Here is a 24,231-nt window from a genome sequence, read left to right on the forward strand (position 1 = left end):
CCATAACGGCCAGCTCTTTACCTAAATCTTACATAATGTATCTTTAAGATGTGTTTGATGCACATGACTTTAATAATTAAGAGATAGGGGAAATAAATGGGGTTTGATGTCCGCTTGAAACTATCTAGATCATTTCGGGACATGGTTCAATTCTGTCTAAATCTTACATAATGTGTCTTTAAGAAAGACGTGCTTACCTCCCCGTGTACCTGGAATCTTGATGGGCGATAATCATCGATATCAGGCAAACTTAATTGAACATTGGCGTTAGTATCTAATTTTGTTGCAGCCTTTTGTGTTAAGGCTTTGAATTTATTTTCAATAGTATTCACATTTCTTCTAAGAATAGCAATTTTATCGAGACCATTAGCAACGAATTGACAAGTGCTATTCTGTTTACGTTTAGCAACTACATTAGTTAGTTTCTTTAATGTGTTAGTTGGGATTGGTTCCGCATTAGAATGTCTTTTTTCCCACAGCGCTGCGTGAACAATGTCGGAAGCCCGTGCACGTACCAGCAGGGAATTCTTCCGAGCATTTTCATCCTGGAGGACCTCTTCAGGTCCCTCATCAGCAGAAGTCGAGCAACCGGATATATGCCGCTCTCTGCCTTTCAACGAAGTTTTTCGCTTCTTCAAGAGATTTGATACTTTACTTTCTTTGAAATGTTTTTGTGTATCTGCTGGTTTGAGAGTCCTTCCTGCGTGATCAACAACCGGTTCTAGTCGCTCTTCCAAATGAGCGAAGATACCATATTTAGGAAGAAAGATGGAGCGTTCTCTCATGAGGTGTTGAGTGAGCCGATACAATTTGTCAGTTTGACTACAAACATCGGTTTCCTTTAGTTTCTCCATAGAAATATCTTGGATTATTTTTCCCGCTGCCAAACGTAGCAGATCTAACCCCCCGATTTTCTCCTTTCCCGCCATCTTGTAAACCATGTTTACGTCTTATCGTGGATCAAATGAACCAAACAATTATTCTAATGTCTTTCCAAAAACGTTTAATCCGAAAGGTCCTTGGAGTGAAGAGTCTTTTTTTTTCGTTTTAATTCATAATTTCCACAAATTTCCACAATAAGCCAAATTTTTCGATAAACTTAGACCTGATCAAATTTTCCGGTTTTCCACCTCTTGCAGTTTTTCACAAAATATTCAAATTATTTTGATTATATCAAAGTTGACGCCCAGTCTGAAAATATATTTTCAAATCACATGAATGTTTATTTATTCTTGATAGAGTTACTATTTAATGTCAGCAGCTCAGAAGTTAATTCCTTCCTAGTTCAGAATTGCTCGATTTTGTTGTAAATTCTACCAACAATCCGAGCTATAGAAATTAGTTCTTTTATCCTGATATCCAGTCCGTTATTTCCATGGAATTTATCACAAGGCCGTTTAAAAAGATAAAATTGAGACACAAACCATCCAATGGTACACTGCAAGGAAAATGAAAACAAGAGACCTCAAGTAAAAATTAACAATCCCAAGACAGTCAACAAAGGCTATATAATGAACAGGGTGTTTGCAGATCAACTGACACAATCAAAATTTACTCGTATTACGCTGGTCAGGGCGAACAGGGTTTTCTCTGAAAACAGAAAATTAATCTCGTAAATTCTACTTCGATTACAGTTAATCCCCCGATAATCTCTTTAATTAGTTATATAGTCGGTCACGATATAGACTTGATTACGCTGGCCAGGCGAACAGGGTTTTCTCTGAAAACAGAAAATTAATCTCATAAATTCTAATCCGTTTGGAGTTAATCCCCCGATAATCTCTTTGATTGGTAAATATAGTCGGGTCACGATATAGACCTGATTACGCAGACAAAATGGGTCACGCTGGACACACATTTGTACAATGTGAATCTACTGTTTGTTGTTGCTTTTATAAATGAACATTTTTGGGTGAGTGAAAATAAAAAGGTCTGCTTGATTAAAATGATTAGTTTTCTACTCATCACCGACTCGAATCAAAAAGAGCGTTCTTTTGTTAAAATATCAATTACCCAAATTTTTGTCATTGTTTTTATATGAAATCATTAAAATTTTGGATGGTATAGAATGTAGGGTATCCGCCGGTCACTTATTTTTACAATTATACTTTATGCTCGCTATTGTCAAAAAACGCTCTTGCCGGTTATTGTTGATGATTAGTACTCCGAGGCATTTTTCTAGTTTAGATTTGTGGGGGGGGGGGGGCAGGTTTGAGCGGTGGACCACACATAGATAACAAACCTTAATTACCTCTCAACCCTTCGTGTCAGAATTTCTCAGCGTTTTTAGTTACGTTCTCGTAGCTAGACCACACACTTCTTAAAATATATTGTTAAGTCTTATTGTAGTGCATATAATAACAAAGTATGGAATTTTAATTCGATTGGCAAGAAATGAAATCAAAATTCATAGACGGACGGGACTGACTCAAATATGCGTCGCCGAACACCTTGGTTCATTTCTGTCTAATACTGGCAGATTTACAAGCGTGTTAAATTTCTCAATTGTTCTCGTTTTCTCAAATGGTATGTTTCTTTTAATACTTCATAAATGCTGACAGACGAATGGTTTTATCGTTGAAGTGTATTGCCATGTCTTTTAGATTGTAATCTTTCTCACTAAGGGCTGTTTGCGAGCCGCTCTGGCTCAGTAGGTAAGACGCTGGCTCGCTAACAAGAGCGTCTCGGTTTCTCCGTTGTTATTTCCCTTTGTCGATGGTGCAGAACGGAGGGGCTACCACGAGAACAGTGTCTTGTTAGGATAGTACGAATAATCGAGGTCTCTCGTGTACACATTGGTGTGCACGTAAACGAACCCTTGACAGAATTCAAAGTAAGAGAAGGCCACTGTGGCGTTGTGCAAACATGTGCCTGTCTTCATTAGCCTAGTTAGAACACAAAAGTGGGACGGTAAATCCCATTTCATTCCATGCCTTTATTATTCTCTGAAACCTTTAATTACCTTGGAATGTTGGGCCCGAACCATCATTGGCCCATATTGGGTATAGGTCTGCAGTAGCCTTCTAGTCCCCCATCCAGTAGTCCCAAAATATAGCCCAGCGTACGTCACACATGTTCGTCTTTGAAGATAAATACTATACGCTACGTTTTTGGCTCTTTTAGTGATATTTCAACATACTGTGCACACTTCGAAATAGTCCAAATCTCATCTTTTTTTCAAAATTTCTGGGAGAGGACCCAACACACACCACGGGCCTCACACCATATTAGAAACTATTCAGCCCCCCCCCCCTACACACACACACCTTTGACTTGTCCCAGACCCCCGGGAAGGTTAATCAGGCCCAGACCACACATAACAACGAACTAAAAACCAACAAACAAAAACAAAATCATGTATATTTTAAGTCATAACAGTACAGATCTATCATATCGTAGACATTAAGGGGGTGGGGTGGGGAGACAAGCACCATGGCAATTCAAGATAAACCAACAAAATATCAATTTCGATTTGAATCACGCTTTGGGGAACAAGTGTTTTGTGTGGATAAGATGTTTACTGAAGCAATAAGACCTAATAATAGGCTTACAACCGATGGATTATTGATATTAAACCAGAGGTGTTATTATCATGTAACACGTTCACATTAATAGCACATATTATTTTATCCACTATTTCAATGTATATAGTATATATTATCTTTAATATATTATAATCCGATCAATGCTCCCTTCGTATCTAAGGCTATTTCTTGACAAACAATATAGACCTAATTTTGTTTCACGTAAAAATTACCGCCTCAATTATGCACTATTGGCAGTGAAGCGATTGTTATAAAACTACTATTAATTCGCGTAGGGTACTCGTGCATTTACAATGGCCGGTGACCTACTGTATCCATATGTCTTAAATATAACATTACAGTGACGTACGCATGGTATTTGGTTGTGGGTATCAATGTTGTTTTTTAGCGCATATCTTGACCTGAATAAATCATTCAATGTCACCAGCTACACACCCCAACCAACAAAAAGCTCAAATTTACACGTTTCATAGAAACATTTAATGAATACTTTAAACTGTTATTTAGTGAGTGTGCCTGTGTCTGTGTCTGGTGTGTGTGTGCGGGCGCGTCTTTGGCGCACGTACTAAACTAACAAAATATTTTCTTACAATATGTCAGCGAAAAGGTCACCGTGTTTATGTAATTGCCGATAATGATCTGGTGGGGCGCGTGGGGAGGGCGTAGGATTGGTTCGTTGCAGAAAAAAAAGTTCCAAAATGTTTTTACCTCGCTCCGCTTATCAGTCGTCAAATGTGTTATTTTTTGTTAGAACCCAGTAGGCGCAAAAATAATAACAATAATAAAAAAAAATATGACGTTAAACCCCATTTCATTTCATTCGGTAATTTTTTGACAAATACGTACTGCATATTCATCTGCGAATTTCAGCTGAGGTTGTCAAGTCTTTTACCTTTTGTGTCAATTTGTAGACGTGACAAAGGTTATTCGTTTCGACCCTTACATAACTTACGTCATCCCTAATGGAAGAGATATTCATGGCATAAATTATCGAAGCCAAAACAAGGGAAGTAATCGATATGGTTTAAACACGGTGGAAGATTTTTATACACTATAGCATCCCGAAGAGAACACACACGGAGGAACGGTTGGAGACATTTTGGTGGTATTCCAGTTATACAGCCAATGTCATTTTAGCAAAACGTTGTCAAATTTACTTCATAAGACTAGAGTAGATTACCCTGGCCAGTGACATCCTTGGACACAGTTTATAATTGGGAGAAATATTCGCAATTTTAAGACTGAAGGTGTCAGTCTGTCTTGCCCATTGATGCTTTCATAAACTGGGCCCGTTTTCCGCCCCACGGTAACAAGCTACAGTACAATTTGTGCCTGGTTTTGTGTATTACGATGTATTGTATGTTTACACTTTTCGAAACACCTAATACATATTTTTGCTTAAGTGGTCTGTATCCATCCTGATAAACGTACGGGGTTTTAAACTTCCCTGGCTGCTACACTGTAATGCCCACAACCGACTTTTACCATTCGCCGAGATACTTGATTGTGTACGTGTTGTATTCTTTCGTTCTATCTTTTGTTGGGCACTGCTAGATAATCTTATTAAATATGCATTATGTAAGATTTATATACAGAGCTGGCCGTTGTTACTATAATAGTTCAAATATAGATAATGCAAAATGAATAATATATTGAAAATATCATTCATATTACTTTATTCTGAGCGAAGTTATCACTGTTTGGAGTTTTGGCATTGATTGTTTATTATCGTAACAACGGTACTTGTTTTTCGAGACTTAGCCATCCGATAGAGAGTTGATTGTGGGCTTGTCATGCTAAAAATGTTTAAATAATAGTTTATATAACAATAGACAGATTTAGCTCCTATACTTATATAATGTATCTTTTAAAGCTTTATCTTCGTCTCGAACACTTATTAGGGGTTTAACTCCACAGGAACACACATGCCCTTAACGCGTAGCCTAATGGTTGGTGCAGCATCCTAAATAAAAACGAAACATTGTCTCACAAAGCAACTATTTGATAAATAATAAAGAACTGTTTCTAAAAAAGGATTATAAATATTTATAGGAAACTATATGACTTTACCCAACTTTGCATGGTGGTAATTAATAAAATGGGATGGCCTACTTTTCTGCACCGATCGCTTGACATGCACTTAAATTCAACTGTCAAAGTTTTTTTTTACGTGTACAAAGGGCTGAATCTCTTTAAAATGTCTCATCCTAACGGCTATAGTGCTGATCTTTGCCATGCACCTTGACAAGGGAAACCATACTAGAAAATTCCCGGGAACGTTATCGGCCAACACCGTGATCGAACCCTGAACCTTTTAGGTCAAAAATTTGCCAGAAAAGTGAAGCGTTTTCCAGAAGGTAATGTTTCAGTCATGAAAACTATGGCAGGATATGTATATGTCCCTTTCACGTCAAAATATTACTCCCTATAACTTTTTCAGACGGTAATGGATCAGTCTAGAAAAGTGTGATATGGTCTAGGACGTCCCTTTCATGTTAAAATATTACCCTCATACTCATAGCATTTACAATAACGCAATAAATTTGCCTATATTGCAGGTCTTTCTTTAGGCATATAGGCTAAATGTTATATAAATTAATTAAATTATTAATTAGACACTTATTCGTGACATGACCATAATCAACGCTCGATGCCATCGGATACTTGAGATTTTGCCATATGTTGGGATATTTTTTTATCTCTAGTTGTACAAAACTATCAAATTTAAGGGAGAAAATAACTGGTGTAAAGACATCACGAGTATTGTTATCTTGGTAGCAAAGGGGCGTGTATTTCGTTTATCTTTTCACATTACTTTTTCAATTGGGAATTAAATCTAAGCCTAATCATCCACAATGAGTTTGTAATTGTGACATTCGATAAGAAATAATAATATATAGAAAAGAATACAATGGGATTGTCAGAATTACAAATGAATTCATACTCCGAATATTATTTGTAAACAGCGTTTGTTATTCTTATCGGCCGCAAGCCTAGAAGAATCTCGTGTAGATCGACATATCACGTGCTTAACGGGGGTCAAGCATAACTTCCGTGTCACAACACATGCGTACTTCCCTCTTGTACTGATGGCGACATGTGCTTTGGGGTTTTTGTCCAGTTGCCTTGATTTGTCGTCATTTTTCTACTGTTAAACTATAATGTTACTCCCGAAAACACGGTCAGTTACTTTACACAAATGTATTTGTGCGGCTACAAACAGTTGTAAACTGTTAAATTTGTAGAAAAGTTGAACAACTCAGAAAAAACTGTTCCAACGTGGCTACTGCGTTTACGTTCGACACAAACATTGCACAGCTGAACTGAAGTCCATATTTTCATTTCAGTGTCGAAGATTTATAGTTCATTTTCCATATATTTTCGTTTGTCGTCATTTATTTTCGATACAAACTATTGCACAAACTTCCGCTAACCAATAATAAAACTTGTAATTACTGTTTTATTATAAACTTTTGAAAGAGAAACTAACCAAATTCGAGAATTTTGTGCTTTTCTGTGAATTGTTTACTTTGAAATTGCAGGCCATTGTTGTGTGTTTTTAAGTATTATCTTACCCCTATGTTTGTACACATTTCTTTGTTTTAAGTGAAATTATTTCTTTGCTTTGGGTATAGATAATAGAACTGGGCACTGTCCCATTCAAATAAACATTTTCGGTCGTACCCTTTGTATAAACAATAACTATGGCCACCGCAGTGAGTTCATCCCCTAGCCCCGCTACTCAACCAGACACTTTGGTGACAAGTGCTCCTACAGAAAAAGAGAAAACTGTCGAAAATGCCAAAAGTTATGAGAAAAATAGGCATCCGAATGCTAATGCTAAAACAAATGGTACAGACACAGACAAACCCAAACCAAAAGATAAAGTCGATAAAAACCCTAAAGAAGAGAAATCAACAGTGAAGAAGTTCGACAATAAATTATACGTAGAAGCACCACCTCCAAAAACCAACCCCTGGACTAAAGCAGCACAACCAGTCCCAATCCAGGCCCCTAAAAAAGGTAAGTTTAGATATGAAATATTGAACCATATGGAATATTAAGTGAGTTATCAGATATTGACCTATTTACTGTCATATATAATATACTACTACTAGTGAAGTTAGACAGTCATAAGGCAATCATCACCCATTCATACTGATCAGGTCATCATTGTCATAAATAAGAGACTTTAAAGACAAGTTTTAGTTTCTGACTCGTTTTGTTTTCTGCTATAATCTCTAAGGTGTTTGTATATGATGAATCAGTAAAGTCAATATCTTAAGTTACTTGAAGGCCTACATGTAGATACAACAAAACTTATCAAAAAGATTGAACTATTGGTAGAGTGTCTCAAAAAGCCAGAAATGAGCTTTAATTAAAGATGCATTATGTAAGAGCTAAATCTTCCTATTGCAGGTCTTTCTTTTGTCTTAAATATTATATAAATTATTCTTTAGACATTTATTTACATGACAAGCCTATAATCTACTCTCTAGACTATCAGATAGATGGTTGAGGTTTAAAAATTTGACAATAAAATGGACAGTAAAGGCATAAGTCTCTGTTGTCAAGCATCGTTGCTAAACAGTACCATAATAAATGATCTAGATATGCTACATCTTCAAACTGTCGTAACTTCTCCAGTAATAAAGTAATTTCAATGAAATTTTCAATATAGTTATTATTTATTATCTTTTTATGAACTATTAGAGTAAGGGATGTGGGCACTTCATCCCATGACTGTTCACCCTGTCCTTTCATCCCAACCTATTTTTTATCAGACTGTTTCATCTGGCTTGTTATTGTAATAACAGTTAATTAATACTTACTTATTGTTAAATAAACATGTAATTAAATACTTACTGTTAAATGCACACGTAATTAATTATTTATTGTTAAATAAACACGTAATTATCTTTTTTTTAAAATAAATATGTTATTAATTGTTATGGATTAATAATTAAAACATGTAAATAACTGGGGCGAGAGTTGAGTTGTATTTACACAAAGTATTTTACAAATATTATTTTTAGCGTAAATAAGTCGGTTTGTGAGAAAGGAATTCCAGGGGGTACGATCAGCTTTTCTCTCTGTACGTGGTTACTAATAGAATCATGTACAGGTGCGACATCGTGTTTGATATTCAATTTTATACTGATACATGTATATAGAATCTACATGACAGGGTCATTGGCCTTTATATTAAATTTAAAGTATTACGATTTCCAATATAGGTTTTACTTTAATTTTGGGGTTTAATAATTATTCTCCGATTCAACATAATCATCATATTTATTGTTTCTGTTATGGATATTCAATCAAGAGGAAATAGCGTATTGTTCGGCATGTTCACACATGTATCCCCCAAACAACTATTTTGTCATTGGCTAGAGGCGTCTAAATGTGGGAATAGTCATTGAATCATTGAATAGTTAAGCAAGTGATGCTATTGCATAAATAAAATATTAAAAAAATGATATAATACTCTTTTTTAATTGATGGGATGAAATGGCCCTATATTAGTGGGATGAAACGACCCATGTAAATTTGGGATGAAACGGCCCAGGGTGAAAGGGTCGTGGGATGAAAAAAAGCTGCTCCTATAGTAAGAACGGACATCTCTTTATCTAAATCTTGCATAATTCATTTTTACACTGTTGTGAGTGTAAATAAGAGCTCTGGTGCATATGTATTCACCCGTTATTGCAAGTATTTGTCTACAGATAGCCATTCATGTGATAATATCTATGCATCTATCAAATATTAGAGCTCTACTCCGCATGTCCAGATCACAATAATATTAACTTTAGAATATTACGTTGGGTAAATTTTTCAGTTTTGAGTGGCATCTTTATGGTTTAGTTGATTAGTTGAAATTAATACTATTATCGGTAATACAGTTGGTATGTAACTGGGTGTTATTGATGTGTGCAATATGGTTTATGGGAGTGGTGGACAAAATCTAGTCTAGCCATAACTCTGACTTACTGGTGGTTTATATATGCATATAAATCATACACTGTTAAATGACAAGCCTATTTCAGCCTTCCCTCTTTTTCTCTTTATAGAAAACGTATTCTTTAATGCCACTCTTGTTTTAAGTTGCGTGTAGCATTCGAAATAAATTACCGATTTCAAATCATGTCTAAGTTATTATTTTTTTGTTTTAATGACGATATACTGCGTTGTAGCAGACGATATATGTCAAGCTCGCACACGGCCCAGTTGACCGCAGTATGCAAAAGCATTACAAAGATGCATTGCTGTATGAAGCCGGTTTATATGTTTTGTTTTAATTTTACTGCAAACAATTAATAGATAACATCTGTTTGGTTGTAAAATGCCATGAAATAGAGCATAAGAGTAAATTATAGAATGGGTAATTAACGATGTTGACCTGCGGTACCACAAAAGAATTATTCAAGGCGATATTAAAATTTAAGCACGACCGTAGCACATCATGCCACATCTAATAAAAAAAGAGAACAAATAATAATCACGATGTAAAGAATGTACCGAGTCCAGTTACATATTTCCATTCAACAGTTGTTCTCTGAACCAAATACTGAATAAGAAATTGATATTTAAATGGACACAAATGCATCGTTCTTCTTCTTGGTTGCGGCAAGATAAACTGATTGGATTAAAATTTCACTGAGTGCCAAAAGCTGAGCCAAAACTATTTATGTGACTACAATTAACAGAAAAAAACGGTTTTAAAAATATTCACAGATTAACTTGATCGTCGTTTTATTCTTTCTGTTATTCATATCCCATCAATCAAGAGGAAAATTTATAAAAATGAATGAAGTTTTACCCCGTGCACCAAACAACTATTTCATCATTGGTTAGAGCCGTCTAAACGCGGGGAAATTTACAATAGCTATTGGCTAACAGCACGCATGCATAAACAATCTTATTTGCATATTGCATACTATTTATAGTATTATTAGCTGGAATTATTTTCAAGTCGACAGCCCCAAACAAAGACCAACATAGTCGAGTAGGGTCGTAGCATGCGTTATAGCAGACGATATATCAACCTCGCAAAGAACTGTCCAGTCGGCAGTTGAATGTAAATAGGATAGACCATTTAAATCTTTTGTGTTAATTAATATATAACATCTGTTTGACCGTAAAATGCGTAATAAACTTCACTTAATTCTAGTTCGGGCCATTGAGCACGGGTCAGTCATCCACTTGTTTCAATTGCAAACGGCCAATTACGGGTCTGGTAAACTTGCCGTATCTTTCCTATATCGAAGTTTTTGTAAATATCGCTTTCTGGCATCGGTCGGTAAACCTTGCGCGTATATAGAAATGGCGTTCAGTTCCATTTTATGTAAAAGAAGCTTAATGTACAACAGTATTTTCACAAAAAAACACACACTGGCCTATGGGTTTCAGTCTACGAATAAGGCCAGTGTCTGCGCATGACCGAAAATGACGTCAAAATGGAAACCCGTAAAAGCTCCTATAGGTTATCAACTCACTATTATACGACCATGGGCATTATTTCCCACCCTTATAAATCATTGACACAGGAAATAATAACACAATTACCTCCCTTGTTTTCCCATTGCCTCCATGCATTAGCTATGTTCAAACGTTGGAATTTGAAGTTGAAAATGATATTTTTGCCAATTTCTCAGCTGACAATAGTGAATTATAGGATTAATAGGATTATTCTTTAACAAGGTAGGACTGTTTATGGATACCATCTATTTTAAGGCATTATTTTAATAAATTTTAAAAATATAACTTAAAATTTTATATGAAATTGTAGCTTTAAGCTATTTTACATGTATCGGCAATGGAATCAGAAATAGTTTGTGTTTTGACAGCATTTGATTTAATGTACCGGTAATTGAATACATAAAGACCCCCTACGCATGAGTGAATTATCAAAGTAAAATTGAACCATATGTTAGTCCTGAAATGACCCAGTTTATACCAAGTAGACGTTAAACCCCATCTCTCTCTCTCTATCTCACCATATCAATATTTCACAAAGGCTTTGAAGCCATGTACATTTCTGCACAGTTGAGATGAAGTTACTGCTTAAAGTTGCTGATTGTTTTACTGGTTTGGTTTCTTTCTATGATTGTTGATGGTAATAATTAAATAGTTGACATCAGTTAAAATATTGATTGTACATTTAACAATAGTCAAATTTCCTCCTGGATATACAAAACTCCAATAACATTTATAGCCTATAATATTTAATGAATGACTGTTAGATTACAATATGCATGTTTATAGACATGTACTGATGTTGATCAATCCAATTTTAAAGGGAAGCATGAGACATTAGTACATGTACATGGATACATCATGTTAATTGTAACCAGTCAATTCAGAAAGTTAGGATGTTAAACCCTGTTCCATGTCATCTTTAATCACAGTTGATGTTTGACTATTGGTGCTGTTGATACGTATGTATTCAAATTCAAATATAGTGTTAATTCACTTGTCGTATAAGTTAAGGTTTGTACTACTTTGAAGGGGTTAGGTGGTTGAGTGGTCTAATGCACGCACTTTAGGTCATAAGGCCAGTCATTTAGTCTCGAACTGTGGAATCAATTTCAAATTTGTAAGTGACGAGGGGTAGGGTCTTCTGCCTGATCACTTTAGTTTTCTCTCCAGGTTTTCGTGTTTCCTCACACTGCTAAAGCAAATTATTGAAATAGAATTAGATAAATGTTGATACCAAATAACCTATTTTGTGTTGAGAGCAAGGCTCTACACAGCATTTTGAACTTACTTGTGCAAACATAAGTAAATTTTCAAAACAACTAGCCAAACAAAATTTTCAGTTGCCAAGTCTGAAGATTAGAATAATTTGTCGTATGATATAGCTAAATTATATTGTGAACATACATAACTCGTCATCCTATAATAATAATAAAAAAAAGATGTTTTAAATATTTTTTTCCGACTGGGACTCGCTGCGAGACTAAGACGGCGGTCGGCGAAGCTTGTAATTTTGCTTGTTTGGGTGGTGTAGCGTCAGTAGCATGACTATCATCATTTTTCCCCAACTGAGACTCACTGCGAGACGAGGTTACTTTACTAGTAAAGTAAGACGATATAGGTTTGATTCGTCTGCTAGCCATGCTGTCAGCTGTCTCGCAAACTTACGATAAATACAGCGCATGCGCAATGAGAATTTCCTCGCAGAGGACAATGAGATTGACCCAATTTCAACCAGGAAAGTAACAAGAGTGACATTTGACTGGGATCATTGCCGATTACGTTATCTTTACAGAGAAAAGTTCAGATAGCTATAGTGTTAATTGGGGACTTCAAGATATATGTTCACTCGCCAGAAACCTAGCATTTATAAATATCTGGTCGCCATTGTCAAAATTCGCTCGCAAATGCGAGTGTTTCAGTCGCATTGTAGAGCCTTGGTTGAGAGAGCGTTTAACCCCATTTCTCTATCTTTATTACTTGGAACAGAGATTAAAGCATGTATTAGAAATTGATGTACATGTATTTGTCACTTGTTTGTTAATAAAGGGGGTAGGGGAGGGCAGAATGGTTTAACTTGTGCGTTTAAGAACATAAGGTATATCTGAGTCAAGTGGCGTTGGTTAAATCCCAAGCTTGTACGTGACGAGAGGTCACCTTATGGGTTTTCTTTAATCTGGGGCCTCCTGTTTCCTCCCAGTGATAAAAAACACACTTGAATTGAAACGAATTATTGAAATAAAATAAAACCATATGTTAGTCTCAAAATGACGTTTGTGTCGAGTGGATGTTAAACCCGATTTTTCTCTTTCTGTTAATATGAGAATAACTGTTACTACATTTATTTTCCTGTCTTTATACGTCCACATTTTCATGTGGACATATATTGTCGTGTCCTCTGTCCGTCTCTCCACAATTTGTATGTGGACACTCGACAGGTCACAATTCTTATCTGATTTTGACGAAACTTGAAATATAGGTTTATCTCCAAGTTAGTGAGACAAGGAAGCCTATTGAATTCCTGAATATTCTGATAACTCACAATATTATTGTTCTTGATTTCTTCGCATTATCTTGTGAATGCTCTGATGACAAAAGTCACAATCCGTTCTTGTATAATTTACAGGCATTGTTCAGACAATTGAAATAAAGAAGAATAATCTACTTCAGCAATTTTTTGATAATTACTTAAGTTCAGGCCCTTGATTACATGCATGTCCTACAATCTTGTCATAACCCTGATGATATTATTCAGTATAAATAGTTAGAGCAAGAATTGGAATACACCTCACACAATTAAGCAAGACAAACCTACGAACAGGACACAATATACACACACACTATAAATAAGAAATGCTCACATCAGATCAAGTGAATAGATCTGGGGCTAGCTGTAAGTGTCCACCCACCACTGCGCAAGGGGTGTGTAGTGGTACAGGCTTTACTCAAAATGAAAACAAACTAACAATAAGGGAAGCAAGATAATGCTTTTTAATTACCAAACGATGTAGGTAAACATTTTTGGACGATTTAGTTGCTGTGGGCGTATGATTCATTGCATGGCAACCAATGTTTTAAAAAGTATTTTATACATCTGTTAATATTATATGATACGTGTCTACGTGGAATCGCAGTGAGAATAATGCATGATTTAACAGTGTTTATATAACTGTAGATAAATTTATTGATTATTTTGTTCAGCAGATTGAACTGATAATTGTTTTTAACTAGTTGTATCTCAAGTATGGATTCACTAACCTAGAGATCTCAGATTTGAAAATTATTTTATTCTGTGCGAAGTTAATTTTATAAGTGTTTGAAGTTTGACACAATAATAAACAGTCTCGATTATCAAATTTAACGTTACATTATTATATGGCGTGTGTGTTATATTTGATAGTATTTCATTCAATATCACTGACATCTGATAAACTAGAGATTTGATTATGGGATTGTCATGTGAATAAATGTCTACATGTACATGTAATTAATGAATAATATAACATTTGAAGCTCCCAAAAAAAGATCTGTGGTCGTCAAATTTAGATCTTAGTTATAGATCTTTGATATACCATGGAAGATGTGAAGACGTATACATGTAGGTGGATCTACAAGCTGTGAAATATGTAGCCTATGTATATTGTACTATAAATAGTGTAGTACCATCATATAGTCAGGTTGGATTATATTGTTGTAAATAATACTCTTAAGTCTTGCTATTTTATGTCTGATGTCTGTCTGTGTAGCTTAGATCATACAGCTACATGTATATAGAAATATTGTGTTGAGTAAGTATTGATCTCGATAAGTCTGGTATTGAAAGGAGATCAAGAGATTGTGGTCAGGTTGATATGACTAACTCTCGAGAAAGTTCTTCCAGTTACTTGTCTCTGTGTCTTGAACTTTTATCCACCCTGACTCCACCCAATTTAAAATATAATATGTGGAATGGTGAATTGAAAATTTGTCAACATTCAGCATCCAGCATCCACTGCAGACAATATATATATGGCACAAGCTAGTGCCACCTAATAGTTTATATGGCTGAATTATTTTTAATCTGATTGAATCTAGGCTGCATTTCAGGCCAATATAATCCTGCCCCTAATTTACATAGAACACTAAAATATGTCTAACACCCATTGAACATTTATTGAAGTTTCATTTGTCCATTTCTCATCAATTTGTATGTTGGCAGGAATTCAATGTGTGTTTATCTCCCTATAATTTTTACACTCAGATCTTTTTATGCAATTTATACGGAGTAAACTTTCTGGCCTAAACTACATTTAGTATAGTTCTATTTGTAGATGTTACTAGGGTCTTTCTAAATGTTACTATTAATAGATTACCAGAGGACTTCCTAAATGTTACTATAATTAGATTATGAGACCACCACTGTGTCACTTGTCACTTTTATGTAAACAATGATCTTGCCTACATTGTAGTTACATACATGTATATAGGCCTAAATGTATGTATATTTACAGTTTTAACTCAGTTAACCCTATTTGCATATAGGAAAAGACATAAGACCTGTCTAACTCAGTGTTTAGCCTAAGGATATAATAAAGATATTGAGCTATCTGTATGATGTGTTTTATTCATATTTGCATGTGAAGTCATGATAATTTCTATCCATGAGAAGACAACATATGTTATAGGACTGGGCTACTATAGAACTGTTTATTCAGACTTATTATTTGTAACTGTTGGATTAATTGAAGATTTGACAAGTGAATTGTGTAGAAATATGTTCCTGTTTTAGAAATGTGAAATTTTGACAAATGTTGTCAATGGCTGTAACATTCGATATAAAGGAATAAATGTACCATATGGTAGTTATGAAGACCTATTTATAGTTGAAGCATTGTTGATTTAAAGGCCTGCAGTAATTTATCAATAAAAAAAAAACATTTAAAGGATATAATTTATTTAGGTCATTTGTGAACTTGGATTGGATTGTGGATTTATATTGAAGTAAAAGTAAGCATTGTTGTTATGATGGATAAAATTTTGCACATGTAAAATAGTGCATATAGGTCATTGTATGTATATATGCTGTAGTCTACATGCATGTAAACAATATTGAACCGTATTGAGCTGTGTATTCAAGATAAATATGTACAATGCAGTTGCACACAGTGTTAAAAAGTATGCCTCTACATAAATGTATGCAGTGTTATTCAGCTTTGTCTTTCTTCATTAGCCCAGTCAGTGCAGAACAGTTGGATGTTAAACCCCATTTCATTTTATTTGCGTTTGTTCAGTTTCGTCTGCAAATTCTACATTTGTGATTTGAAAACTCTAGATGCATTCATTGCATCATGTAAGGGCTGTAACATGAACAGCCAGCTCCTGATCTATATTTTACACAATGCATCTTTAAATTACTTTTTTATTTAAAGATCTAAAACATTTAAATCCGAGCAGCTCAGGTGTTATTGTGAGAATGGAAGCCCGGATAGGACAGTGCAAGACAGCTTGACATTCAGAAATAGCATATTATTTTATTATTAGGTCATTTAGTTTAAAGTCATGAGGCGTAGGATTGATTGTAGACAATCAGTTTTCTCTTAAATAGTGGAAAACATAGTGTCTCTGTGAATAAGGTGATAGTTTACAGGAGAGGTACAGGGTTGAATCTCGGGGGGGGGGGGGGGGGGGGGGTTGGCCGAGTAAGTCGCTTCAGATTATTCATAACTTGGTTTCCCCCCTTGTCAGTGAATGACAAGGAAGAGTGTTCATTTAGATGGGATGGAGATCAAGCTCATGTAGGACATTAAACCCCATTTAATTTCTTGAAGTAGTGCCACTGTCAGGGTAATGTGTCCTTGTGGCACACTGCCTGGCTTATGACTGTCACCATAAGCCTGTTAGGTGCAGGTAAGATGTTAAACTTCATGATCCTGCACTAAATATTTGGGTGAGACATTGAAATAGGCTCTGTCCTTCGGTTGTGATTTTGTTTCCAGAGCATATCTCGGTCATAACTGTGACCTTTAATGTTGCATAGACAGCAGATTGGAATATTCGTTAAATTGGAACGATCTAGTCTTTACAGTCTGGAACGTGAAAGTGTATGCGGATTGATGGCGAAATAACACTATAATTTGTACCTTGTTTCATATTAATAGAGATCAATTTAAAACATGAATATTCTTATTGGCCATAATATTTAATTATTTACACTAAACATTTTTTATTAATATCAAATTTTAGAGACTGGTCAGGGCTTATGAGTCATTTAAACAATATACAACTTAACCTGTTCTTCATTAACCACCTCTGTAGGACATACATGTATATGTATACAAATCAGTGATGTATTGTGGTGATTTGATCTGTATTCGTCCTTTTTACTTGTCGCCCATTGTTATCAAGTTATTTAATTTTTTTGAAATCTTGCGTAATACACCACTAATTACATGTATTGAGTAGTGATATATATATATTGTTTATTGTAGTGGAGGCTGTAGCAGCAGAAGTTAAAGTTGTAAAACCAGATGTTGTTGATAAAACCAATAAAAAGGTAAGAAATATTCATGTACTGTTAACTCACAACTGGGATAAATTCTTGTCAAATAAACCACAAAAATTCTATTATACTTCAAAATAGTAAACCCCAACAATATTGTGTGCCGACGTTGGTAAAAAAAAAAAAAATAGACCTTAAAACTATCTTGAAATGAAATCTATTTTTATCCGACCGTTTTGCAATAAACAGAAAGACATTTCAAAATTTATTTAACATCGGGTAGATCAAATTATCTTTTTCATTTATTCCTTCTTCCTTCTGTTGATCTACCACACATGTTGTACGCTTATAAAAAATATGGAATAGCTGAATATTGAATGAATTGAAAATAAATATATACACATGTAAGTTACAAAATAGTTTATTTTATTATGCCATACAAATACGCATATTTAAACAATTCAAAATATTTGTCAGTGAATTAAAGTAACTGTATCAAAATAATCCACGCTAAGATGTACTAAGAATGATTATTTAATTAAGAAAACAAAACCAAAATACCACGCTAGATAATCTCCTGGCTTGTCAAGCCTATTTAAAACTGGCCCGCCTGTCAATTTGGTTCCATGGCAAAAAAAAAAAAGATGTTGACAGGAATATTACGTACTGAATGGAACTGAACCATTTTTGGACTAATACGGCTTCAAATGTTATATAAATTATCATTTAGTCATTTATTCACATGACAAGCCTATAATCAACTCTAGAAATACGATTGCCATTTGGAGAAGTGAGACTGAGTCTCGATTAACAAGTAACGTTGCTACGAAAATAAACAATCTATGTCAATTCCGACATGATTCGGGATCGATACAATATGCCAGATTAGACAGCATGTCGGAATACTCAATTACCTCAATTATACCGGAAGTATTATTGTAGTATTGTACCATCGAATACTTGAAGTTTTATTATAATACACCCTCGAATACACTGAACTTAAAATATGATAACGCTTTAATACATGTACATTCCAAATTTTATTACTTCAACTTTGAATATATATTTTCATTGACTAAATAGCCTTCCGATTGACTGACAGGTTGTGTGTCCACGCTCTTAAACCACTGTGTTGGAATTCATCTTTTTGCTTTAAAATTTCGGATACTTATACCAAGAGATTATAAAATTATCAAGGTAATCGACAAAGACCGACACATGTTATATGCTCACAGTTAATTGATTGGTGATTGCTTCTCGGTTAACACCCACTGATTGAAGGCCGGATTATCTAATGTTAATTGTGTGCAAATCGTGTGATGTCATAATTCAGAATATTCAGAATCCGGATTACTCAAAACTTTTTTGGTTGAATAACAAGGAAATAAATTGGAAAATGAAAATGAAAGAAAAAGGAAATAAATCAGAAAATGAAAATGATGATGGATTTCACAATGCTGTAGTATTCAGATGTCGGAAGGGACAGTCCACTGTATTAAGTTTGAATGATCTATTTTGGAACTATTATATAACAAGAACGGTCAGGTCTTTATTTAAATCTTACAAAATGCATCTTTAACCACTTAAAAATTACATTAACCTTGACATATTTGTATAGAATTAGAATGTTAAATATTGATATATTGTACTCGAATTGATTGTTTACTTACATGGCAACAAGCTGTTGATAACGTTTTTTAACTTTAACACATCAAACAAGTGTAGTATTATGTAAATTTATTGATGAAAAACTGAAAGAATATAATAAAGGAAGTGTGTCCTATTTTCACGGCTGGAAATTGTAATGTTACTTGCACTTGACAAGATGTCAGACACTACATGTAGATTGATCTTGTACCTAACAATTTACGCTGAACCTGGCATGTATCTACATGTATACTGATATTTGTGACTGTCGTTTAGGGTTGGCGACTACACTAGGGCTGTCCCAAGGATGAAATTTTGTGTGTAGGAGTAGCTTGGGCCGGCGAGTAACATATGCTTGGTGGCGTTGGACTACCGCTTCCCATTTCGGAGTCAAACTACTTTCAACCAGCGCAGCACCAGGTCATCTGCTAGATACTAGATACAGATATAAATACTGAAAATAGATTAAAAAAGACGGGGACCAGGGATAGTGTGCCTGGCAATGTCTTTTGATAGGTGCCTTATTTCTAGACTTGCCTGTATTTAGACTGACGTCAATAAATATATGTCAGGACCCCTTTATTCTGTCTAATGATGATTCATGCACCACTCTGTTAAAACTAGTGATGACTCCATTTACACCAAACCAAGTCTGAAGACAGAATATATGTTCAAAATGCCATACCATAGTTTTATTCTAGTTAAAGAAACTTGATCAAATTGGCCAGCCAGGATTAATATAGGATTTGTAATAAGGAAAATTTTAGTCATGATATGAAGCAAAAACACATTATATGAGTTCTGTATTTAAATAAATGGTTATAGGTCTATTTAAATTACACAGTAGTCACGAAAATCCATTGTCAGTACTATGAACATTGTAATTTCTTTTTATTTTCAGACTTCATTAAATGAAGAAAGTTGGCCTGCATTAAGTGAAGTCTCGGAGGTATGTTTTATTTTAATAATTGGGGCACAGTAGGCAGTTGAGTGGTCCTAACATATGAAATTAACATCATAAGGTCTGTCACAGAGCCATCGGGCGTGACTAAGAATAGGATCACTTGCCTTGTCGGTTTCCGCCCATTGGTAAATATCTCTCTGCAGATGTACAATATGTTAGTCCCAAAATAACCTAATATTTGTGTTGTATGGATGATGGATGGATACCTTCCGAGGATTTATTTTGATCAGTTCAGCACTTATGACCTAACCTAACTTATTCAAAGATGGCTAAGAAAATAACTATTAATTAAGGTAGGATTACATGTAATGTTTATATTTTTAGCAAACACAGAACACTGTTAAAAAAACTACAAATGTGACAAAAACCACAGCAACCAATGGAAACCAACAACAGAGTGACTCAGGGGGCGATGACTCTGCTAAAGAAAATAAAGAAAATGGAAATGGTGGAGATGCTTCACAGAGAACGCCAAAAGGCTCCAAACGTGGTGCCAAAGGTTTGTAACTTAAATTGTTAATAAATTCAATGAAGAAAAATCATGAGTGCATACATATATATATATACAGAAAGTGGGTGAATTTGCTAGAGTGGTCTGTAGCACTGCAAGATTGGGTGTGCTTTAGATGATATGGTCTGGTTTTGATCTTTTAGAGTGTATGTGGCAAGGAGTAGGGATGCTGACCCAGCGTCATTGGTTTTCTCTGGCTCTGAAGCGAATTATTGCAATCAAATTATATCATATATTAGTCCTGCACTGACCTAGTTTGTGTTCAGTGGACTTTAAACCCCATCTCTTATCTCTAGCTCGTATACATACAAAGTTAGTTTAGTCTTTCAAGATTTTACACCCTGGTCTGGTATGAGCCATTGTTAATTTGTTTCTTTTATTTTCAGGATCTCGACAGCGGTGGGTGCCGTTAGATATAGAACCACCAAAGAGGAGTCGGTCACAAGGTCGTAAATCACCTCCAGTTAATAGACGTGATATGAGGCGAACTAGACCTATTGATCGTAATTCAGGTACTGTACTTTATATACAGCTTCGTTCTTTGCGTGCAGTCCACGTTGGCTGTTATGGAGCATACTGAATTTGAAGCATTGCCGAGGAAGAAACAGGGTCTAGTCTCCTGTACACATTGACGTGCACGTATAAGAACCATTGACATTTGGTATTCAAAATATGCATTGCACATGTGACCATACAAAAGAAAATTATGTTACTTTCATGATGACCGAAGTATTGTGTTGACAAAAGTTGCTTCATTCAATATGGAAGTATGATGACCAGATTTTATTGGTCAGTCACCCATGGTATGTCAGCAATTTCTGTTAGATGGGGTTTCTAAATCGAATTCGCAAGAATTGATTCAAGTTCTTGATAGAATATTGTTCATTTGGGTTAAATTTCTAGAATTTAATTTGTTGTTCATGGTTTGTCTTTTAAGCTTATGAACGCATTACAGGGGATCTGTGAACAACTTGGCCGCTCTAGAGAGTATTAGGCATCTTTATTAGGAGGCCTAAAGCTGACTTTTCTTTGAATTGAATAAAGACACAGTTGAATTTCTTTAAATAGGATCAGATAGTAAAGATTGGCGTGCGGACATGATTGGTCCCCAGTCCGGAGAAGGTAGAGGAGGATTTTATCCCCGCGGCCGGAGGGGCCGTGGAGGTCGTGGACGAGGAAGGGGGAGAGGTAGAGGTGGAGTAGGAGGAGGAGGAGGAGATACAGCTTCAGATTATGGAGGTTAGTGATGTTATTTATTATCTTTTATTGAACGACATTTTACCAAGTTTTGGCAGTCTGGTCTTTGTCCATGGTACAACAAAATTCATTAAATGTCAGTAAATTACTATGACAATTGGTAGTCGTCATGGTGGCATTGGCGGAGAAAGTTAATCAGGATTTTCCAACATGATTTCCCCTTGTCAGTGGTGCAGGACGGAGAGCCTGGCAAGGACAGCTGTCTAGTCGTTTGGATTGGACAAACGCTGAGGTCCAGTGTGCATATCAACGTTCACATAAGAAAACAAGTTCTCCACAAAATACCATTCTTTTATTATAATATCCGAAACGAACATTAATATCATGAAGTGATCTGTTTGTATTAAAGTCGTTAATCAGTTTACAAATTCTGTCTTATGATGATTCATGCACCACTCTGTTAAAACTAGTGATGACTCCATTTACACCAAACCAAGTCTGAAGACAGAAAATTAAAGGGTTTCGAAATATTAATACTATCTTAGACCAAACCTGTTAAAATATTACTTCTTCAGCTATACATATTTAACTTCCCTTTTCTTAGAAAAAGTAAGACCAAGGCTTGATTCTGGTGTTGGCCAAGAAAGTTTATAAGGATTTTATAGCATGGTTCCCCAATGTCAGTGGTGCAGGACAGGGGCCTAGCAAGGAACACTGTCTAGTAGTTTAGTTCGGACAAAATAAGACCAAGGCTTGATTCTGGTGTTGGCCAAGAAAGTTTATAAGGATTTTATAGCATGGTTCCCCAATGTCAGTGGTGCAGGACAGGGGCCTAGCAAGGAACACTGTCTAGTAGTTTAGTTCGGACAAAAACTGAGGTCCTTTGTGGATATTGGCATACATGTAAAAAAAAAAAGATTTGCCAATTGGAATTTGTAACGAGTAGGCCTTGGTGCAGAACATTTCATTTCGCCAGTTTCCATTATTTGGATTAAAAATGTCAATTTATTATTCTAGGTGATTATAAATTTGGAGCAGATGAGCAGTTTTTCGTGGACCCTAATTTTGTTCCTCCATACAGTCAAACAGTTTATTTTAACCCACCAGGTGCTGAAGATAATGTACTCAAAGATTTCATCAAAAAACAGATGTAAGTAGTACATGTTAAACGATAGTCATTCAGATGGGATGAAAAATTCATTGGCGTCCACGTAAATGAACCCGTATAGCATATGCCCATCTTGATTAACCAAGTCAGAGCAGAACCCCATTTCATTTCATATTAGATGTCTTGGCTTTACTTTTCGGTCATTGGGTACAAATATGATCCAACACGCACGAAAAGCGTCATTTGGATGGGACAAAAACCATTCGAAATACGTCAAGTCCAAAAAAGTGCAGAATTTAGCTAAATCCCATTTCATTTCAATTTACCTGTAGGCCCTATTTAGATATGTAGAATATGTTGCTTTGTTTGTCGAGAAGCTTGAAACAACCTGTTGTGTATGTCTATATAGATATAAGATCTGTTGTGTATGTCTATATAGATAAAAGACCTGTTGTGTATGTTTAGAGATTTGACCGGCTGTGTATGTCTATATATATAAGACTGGTTGTGTATGGACTAAATAGTGTCTACAGTTTAAAGACCTGTTGTGCATGTCTATATAAATAATAGGGTATATTGTATTTCTCTTGTTTCAGTGAGTATTACTTCAGTGAGGAGAATTTAGAGCGAGATTTTTTCTTACGGAGACGAATGGATAAAGAAGGATGGTTACCTGTGTCGTTGATCAGTAATTTTCATAGAGTTCAAATCTTATCACAAAACAAGGACTTTATTCTTCAGGTAGGTCCAGATCTTATTACAAGACAAAGCTTATTCTTCAGGTAGATTATAGTTGCAATAAAATACAGAACACTAATGAACTAGTACCTGTCATTTTAAACTCTGTGTGCCTGGGATGTATTATAAATATCAGTGAAACTATAATAAAAAAAGATACAAAATGACATCCGAGGAATTGATCCTGACAAAGCCGGAATTTGTGCTTGACAATGTCTGTGACTGGTACCTTATTTTGAAGCATAAGACAGCTACTGGAAAATGCTGAATGTTTTCATCTTGTCATTGTTGGCGTCTTCAAATGTTAATCTGTTCTATTTGATAGTTTAAACTTTATTCAAAAAGCCAATGCATTGATTTTCCCATGGGTTTCGTAATTTCTGTCTAATGATGATTCATGCACCACTCTGTTAAAACTAGTGATGACTCCATTTACACCAAACCAAGTCTGAAGACAGAATTAAACTTGTAGAGTATCTCCACTTTGTCCTCGGTCTCTTTGCTTATGACCCCATTCTTCTTGAAGAAAGGTTTCGATTTCATTTTGAAGAGATAGCTTATCATTTC

General features: G+C 35.3%; 1 protein-coding gene across 2 annotated transcripts in view; it reads left to right on the top strand.

Moving 5' to 3' along the window:
• Positions 1-6,627: 6,627 nt before the first annotated feature.
• LOC126829456 (la-related protein 1B) overlaps positions 6,628-24,231 on the top strand; it is a 34,590-nt gene continuing 16,986 nt past the window's right edge. The window contains exons 1-8 of one of the 2 annotated variants that reach the window (XM_050559364.2): positions 6,628-7,568; positions 17,489-17,553; positions 20,048-20,095; positions 20,435-20,609; positions 21,008-21,133; positions 21,690-21,860; positions 22,836-22,968; positions 23,523-23,667. In XM_050559364.2, coding sequence (XP_050415321.1) covers positions 7,250-7,568; positions 17,489-17,553; positions 20,048-20,095; positions 20,435-20,609; positions 21,008-21,133; positions 21,690-21,860; positions 22,836-22,968; positions 23,523-23,667 — 1,182 coding nt within the window. In that variant the 5' untranslated portion in view covers positions 6,628-7,249. Of the gene's footprint in view, positions 7,569-15,895; positions 16,008-17,488; positions 17,554-20,047; positions 20,096-20,434; positions 20,610-21,007; positions 21,134-21,689; positions 21,861-22,835; positions 22,969-23,522; positions 23,668-24,231 lie in introns of those variants that run through there. The other variant, XM_050559365.2, reaches the window with a different exon arrangement.

Source organism: Patella vulgata, chromosome 8, assembly GCF_932274485.2.
Source record: "Patella vulgata chromosome 8, xgPatVulg1.2, whole genome shotgun sequence".
Lineage (NCBI taxonomy): Eukaryota > Metazoa > Mollusca > Gastropoda > Patellidae > Patella > Patella vulgata.